Source organism: Saccopteryx bilineata, chromosome 6, assembly GCF_036850765.1.
Source record: "Saccopteryx bilineata isolate mSacBil1 chromosome 6, mSacBil1_pri_phased_curated, whole genome shotgun sequence".
In the NCBI taxonomy this organism is placed as follows: Eukaryota; Metazoa; Chordata; class Mammalia; order Chiroptera; family Emballonuridae; genus Saccopteryx; species Saccopteryx bilineata.
The window spans coordinates 29,570,508-29,576,732 of NC_089495.1; the positions used below are offsets into that span (position 1 = coordinate 29,570,508).

Below are 6,225 nucleotides of genomic sequence, written 5' to 3' on the forward strand. Positions count from 1 at the left end.
AGAGACAAGGACAAAGAGGCCCTCTTACTTATCCCCAGCCTAAAGCAAGACTTCCTTCTCCACTAAGGGTTCAAAAGTTGAGCCCTCGCCCAGAAACCTTCCACACCTCGCACAGCAGAGATCTCACACTGCTCTGGGGTGAAAAGGAGAAAGTCATCTTTGGTATGCAAACATCCTAAGAAATAAAACCTGGGCTCCTGGAGAGGAGAGCGTGGCCTAGGCCAGGTCCCATTAACAGGGAACACCCATATGTGGAAATCCACCAAGCTTATCCTCAGGGCCGATCAAAGTTTTATAACACTGGAGCCCCTGAACCTAGCCAGTGCATTGTATGCTGCTGTCATAGAGCACATTAAACTTTTTATGATTTACAGGCTGCCCTGTAAATCAGCCCAGACAATGGCCTCTGCTCATGGACTTTAAATAAGAACTCACAAAACGATCCGGTGATTTCCATAGAAATTTTTCTTTCCGTAGAAAACTGCCTGATAAGGGTCATAAAAACTGGAATAAGGAAAAAAAAAATTATCCACTGGCTCACACTTGTATCTCCAGTTTTACTTCCAGAGGATAATATAGATTTCTGCAGCCCAGGAAAGGGAGCGGGAAGGTAGAGGTTATGAAAAGAATGGGAAATGTCAGAATATATTTATAACCCAAGACAATTGCCCAACACAACAATGATCTGCGCCCCCAGAAATGCACACTTACAACACAGGACACAACTGGTTTCTGCTGGCAACAGAACCTTACGAAGCCACCACTGGCTTGTAGCACAGGAGTGGGCGTATGCTCCATGGTCCCTGATCCTGAGCCCAGGAGACCCAGTCCGATGGACACTTGTGCTCAGGTCCTATGGATAGCATGGCTTTGCTACTCCCTTGAACTGGATTCTAGGGGTTTTGGAAAGGGGGGGGCAGCAGGAGTGTCCAAGGCTCAAGCTTGCTCCCCGTTATCCAAGCAGATGTTTCATTTCCATTACACGAGGATTAGGAGAAAGGGACAAGGATTAGCCCTAATGTATTGCCCCTGTCCAAAGGCAACTCTAAGAAGGGAGTAAGTGGATTATGAAAAGAAAACAAATGGAGAGAAAAGAGGGCAGTGGATGAACTGCGTTCAATAATATTTATTAAGTTGATTTTAAAAGGTAAAGAAGAGATCCATTCCAACGGTTCACCTTCCTAGGAACCCCAAAAACCCTGAAGAAGTCCTTCTGACACTGTTGTGAGGTAGATCAGAGCTGTTCTGTGTCTAAAGCTGGTGCTTAGAGACCTGTGGTGAGGAAGCCAGGGACAAAAATCCCAAACCCTGACCTTTTTAAGCTTCCTGCTCTCAGCCTGGGCTGCCAAGCCTAGAGAACACTGAGTGGTTCACCAGAACTGGGAGGCAGGAGGAGTAGAAGGAGAGGCGCTCTCTCTGCCCTGAGCACAGGCACACAAGTGAGCAGGGGGCCCCGCCAACACTAGCCTGGCCCCTAGGACAACTGAGCACAGGCAGCGGGACTCCCCGGCTGCTGAGGTATCGGTGGAATTCAGGAATGGGGTTTAGAAAACAGCCCTCAGAAAAGAGAGAGGATGGTTTAAAAAAAAAAAAAAGACAAAAAAATATATATATCTCCCACTTGGTAAGGATGCCTGTCCCCAGTCAGTCCCACCTCCCTTCCGGAGGCCCAGTCATCAGGTTCTGGAGCGCAGAGCTGTCCCACTAGCAAACTCTACAGGCTCGATATAAACAGAGGCCAGAGCTTTCCAAGGGTTCCGGATCAACGGAGCTGTTGTTTCTTGTCCTTCAAGGCCTAAGAAATTCCCCAGGAAGCCCTAGAAAAAAATGAAGATAACAAATCTTGGGGTGGGGGGCCCACAAGGTGAGGATAGGGGAACTAGCAGGAAGGGGTGGAAGTCAAGGGCCCTGGAAAACACATAATTATATAAAATCATCCGTGACCAACCCAGTCACAGACCTCCCCGCACTCCAACCCTGCCCCGTTTCCACCAGCTGGAAGAACTCCCCTCACTGGTTGCTTGGGCCCCTCTGTCCTTTATACCTTAGGTGGAGTCTCACCCTCATACCTATCAAACCTTTCAAAGAAACCAGAACTGAGGCCAAAGACTTGGAAGGTCTCTGCAAGCCAACGCCAGCCCAAGTGGTGGCAAGAAATCCGGAGGGCATAGAACTGAGCTAGAAACCCAAAACTTGAGCTGACCAGGCAGGCAAGAGGCCTCAAGGCAAAGCAGCTCTTTCCTGGAGCGCACACCGGGCGCTGGGATGAAGAACAACCCGTCCATCTTCTTTGCTTTAATTCTGGGGCCGGTTGGGTCGGGTGCAGGGGATAAATGGACCCTGGTTTCCATTTTGGGTCCCTAATCCATGTCCTCCCTTCTTTCAATATAGAGACATTCCCCAGCCCCACCTTCTCCTACCGAACCCCAGACTCAAAAAAAGTTGACCAGAGAAGACACCGAATGCTTCCTAAGCCCGAACTGCCGGCTCCTTCGCCTCGATTACCTACCCGTCGAGTGGTGGGCACTGCCTGGACTCCGCCGGGCTGGTGAGGGCCGCATGGGTGCGGGAAGGGGAGCCGGCGGCGAGGTGCTCCTCGGGTCCGCAGCGGCACAGCAGGCGGCGGAAGGCGCTGCGAAAGTCAGGACTGCGGCAGTAGATGAGCGGGTTGAAGGCAGAGTTGGCATAGCCTAGCCAGTTAAGGGCGAGGAAAGTAGAATTGGGAACCAGAGAGGGGCCCCCGAGGGCGCGCACCACGTTAGCCACAAAGAAGGGCAACCAGCAAAGAGTGAAGGTACCCATGATGAGACCCAAAGTGCGCAGCGCCCGGTGTTCCCGGAGAGGCAGGAGGCGCGCTGGCCGGCGATCGCAGGAGGGCTCCGCTGCGGGCGTAGCGCAAGGCCCCGCGGGCGCTGGGGACCGAGGACGAGACAGAGCCGGCGGAGACTCCTCTGGCGGGAAGCGGCCCAGCTCCCGACTCAGCAAGCGCAGCTGGCGCGTAGCCACGACGAAAACTCGCGCGTAGACGAAAAGCATCACGAGCAGCGGAAGGTAGAAGGAGACGAAAGAGGAAAGCAGCGCGTAGGGCATGTTGGAGGCGAAGGCGCAACAGTGCGGGTTGGAGTGGCAACGCTGCGCCTCGGCATCGGCTCCCACGCGCCACCATTTGCTCATGATGGGCGCAAAGGACACCGCGGCGGACACGACCCACACGAAGACCACCGCTGCCCGGGCGCGGCGTTTGGTGACCAGCGCGCCGTAGCGCAGCGGGGTGGTCACGGCCAAGTATCGGTCCACCGCCAGGGCGCACAGGGTTTCGATGCTGGCGGTCACGCATAGCACATCCACCGAGGTCCACAGCTCACAACCAGTGGCGCCCAGGGGCCAGTGACCAGTCAGCGCCAAGGTGGCCCCCGGTGGCACTACCAGGAGTCCCACCACTAGGTCGGCTGCGGCCAGAGAAGTCACGAACACGTTGGTCATGGTCTGGAGTCTCGGCGTCCGGGCGATGGCCACGATTACCAGCAGGTTGCCTCCCACGATGGCCAGCACCGCCAGCGCCAACAGCGCCCCTGCCAAGGCCACTACCCACGGCACCCCTGGTAGCCCACTCGGGTTGGCAGTATTGGGCGCCAGGGTCGGGGCATCTGACCACAAGGCCAGAGAACTGTTCCCGTCAGGCCGCGGAGCCATTCCCACGTCTTGCAAGCGGTGGGAGGGAGAGGGAAGGGGGCTCCCAGCTCACCCGGCTCAGGGGAGGGGGCGGCAGCGGGGCGTGGGAGAGATCTCCCCGGCCTGGGCCATCTTCCCTAGTTGACCGGGAAAGAAGGTTTAGCCTCCCCCCACCCCACCCCACCCCACACTTAGTGCCACCGCTTAGGGGTTGGAGGGGGGGAGTGGCGGTCCTTAAAGGGACAGCGGCGAATAGTCTCAACGCTCGGCGTCAGGAGGAGAATTGGAGGGTAGGGAGGGAAGCGAGATGGATGTCCTACTTTTCCTTTGGCCAAATCTGGCGTACGGAGGCTCTGACTTCTCCGCAACTAAGTGCGCACTCCTGCCGTGGCCAGTTCCTCACACTCAGCACAGCCGGCACTGGCTTCCTGGCCTTCCCGCTTACCGTGTCAGAGGAAAGGGTAACCCTTTCCACCCGCCGGAGCCCTGCCCTCGTCTAAGACATCGTAAGTAATAGAGGGCAGCCAGTAGCCCCTCTTCTCCCAAGAGGTCATTCCAAAGAGATTTGTCCCCTTTCCCTTCTATTTCACTTAACCTCCCTGCCTCTCCAGCTCCCTGCTCCTCCCCCCCCCCCCCCCAGCTACTGGGGAAATGTGCCACTTTTCAGGAGTCTTTACCCTTGCCCACTCATTTGAATTCGATTTGGACTCATGGAGCCTGGGATGCTGAGAGTTTTGATTTCTCCATCTTCCCCATTATATATTGCCCCTCCCACACACCTCTCCACCGTGAAATTTTCTAGATGGGCCCTTTCTCTTTAAATTCTTCTGTTGTAAAGACATGTTAAAAACAAATGAAAGGTTTGAGGTTGAGGCTTGTCCACATCACCCTCAACTATCCACAGATCTTCCATCACCACCCTCCCAATGGAAAAGTGTTCACTCTTGAAGATTTATTCATGAACTTTTAAAAGTTAGAAGACATTGCCCTGAGGAATTCACATATTGCATCCCCGGGTGCGTGAAATCAGAGGCTTGGTATCTCAATGCCTCTCAAGTCTCTGGTAGTCTCATCAGAAGTTCCCTTCACCTGGAGATGCCCAGAGCCTGCTTCCCCTCCCCCACCCTCACCCAGACGTACAATCGCTTGGTCCCAACAGCCAAGCGATTCCCATCTCTATGCCAGCTCCTCTGACATTGGGTGTGTGGATGCAAGGCTGGAGAATAAGCTCCTAGGTTCAAGTTCAGGGGCAGGAAGATATGGTACTTTTTATTAAGTCCCACCAGAACCTGATCCTTGAGCTGTCTTTCTTCCTCCCCTGAAACAATGAGACAGAAGGGGGACATTTTTCATGGAAAATGCCTCCAGGGCCATGCCCTAGCCTGTCTCTTTTGAACAGCTCTATATTTCAAAAGGACACTGTCTAGTCACTGGTCTCAGCAGCCCCTCTGGGACTCTGGGCCAGGGGTTGGGAGTTTGAAAGATCGGAGGGGAAGTGAAGACCTAAAATTATCCCTGAGGAAAAAGCACCAGTTCCATCTCCCAGGGACCCAGCAACTCACCCATGAGCAGGGCTAGTCAGCGGCTGCCAAGCAAGTGCCTTTTATGCCCATGCAGTCTCCCACGCAGACCTTGGGCTCCATGGAAATGCCTCGTGGGTGGAGACGGAGAGGCCCAGCCCCTGCCCCGCTCAGGCCTGAGTAGTGCAGGCCCTGCTTGGCCTGAGTCTTGGCTGTGGCCTCCCGTTGATCATCAAGGGGGTCACTCCCAAGCTCATTTTGTAACACCCCAGAGTGTTGCCAGTTGTCTCAAAGGGGAGTCATATGATTCTTAAGAGAAATCTCTGAAGCAAATACATGCCATTCAGCAATTCTTTTCCAGGACATCAGGATTGGGGAGGGAAGGAAGTGGGGTGCCAGGAAGTCAAGCAACCTTAAAGGGTGTCATTGCTTTAGGAGGGGGTCTTGTTATTCTGGAGAAGTGTGTAAAAATGTTTACATTAAGAAAAAAGAGCCTGACGAGGCAATGGCGCAATGGATAGAGTGTCGAACTGGGATGCAGAGGACCCAGGTTTGAGATCCCGAGGTCGCCAGCTTGGGCGTGGGCTCATCTGGTTTGAGCAAAGCTCACCAGCTTGGACCCAAGGTTGCTGGCTTGAGCAAGGGGTTACTTGGTCTGCTGAAGGCCCACGGTCAAGGCACATATGAGAAAGCAATCAATGAACAACTAAGGTGTCGCAACAAAAAACTGATTGATGCTTCTCATCTCTCTCCGTTTCTGTCTGTCTGTCCCTATCTATCCCTCTCTCTCTGATTCTCTCTCTGTCCCTGTAAAAAAAAATAAAAAATAAAAAAAAGAAAGAAAAAGAAAGAAAGGAAGGAAGAAAGAAAGAAAGAAAGAAAGAAAGAAAGAAAGAAAGAAAGCAGGATTTACCTAGTCACGCGAGTATGCCTGAGTTTGGGGACTGGTTAGGCCGTTGACCATAGCGGACCGTGGGAAGAGGGATTCCAGGCTGAGCTCGTGGAGGCTTTCATGAGCCAGCAGAGCAGTGCT

At 53.7% G+C, this 6,225-nt stretch overlaps 1 protein-coding gene across 1 annotated transcript; it reads right to left on the reverse strand.

Annotated features, from left to right (window-relative positions):
- Nucleotides 1-1,788: 1,788 nt before the first annotated feature.
- ADRB3 (adrenoceptor beta 3) lies at nucleotides 1,789-3,693 on the reverse strand. The gene is given in 5 exon segments (XM_066236055.1): nucleotides 1,789-1,817; nucleotides 2,204-2,222; nucleotides 2,224-2,293; nucleotides 2,510-2,690; nucleotides 2,799-3,693. Coding segments are annotated over 5 exon segments (1,194 nt in total).
- Nucleotides 3,694-6,225: the final 2,532 nt, after the last annotated feature.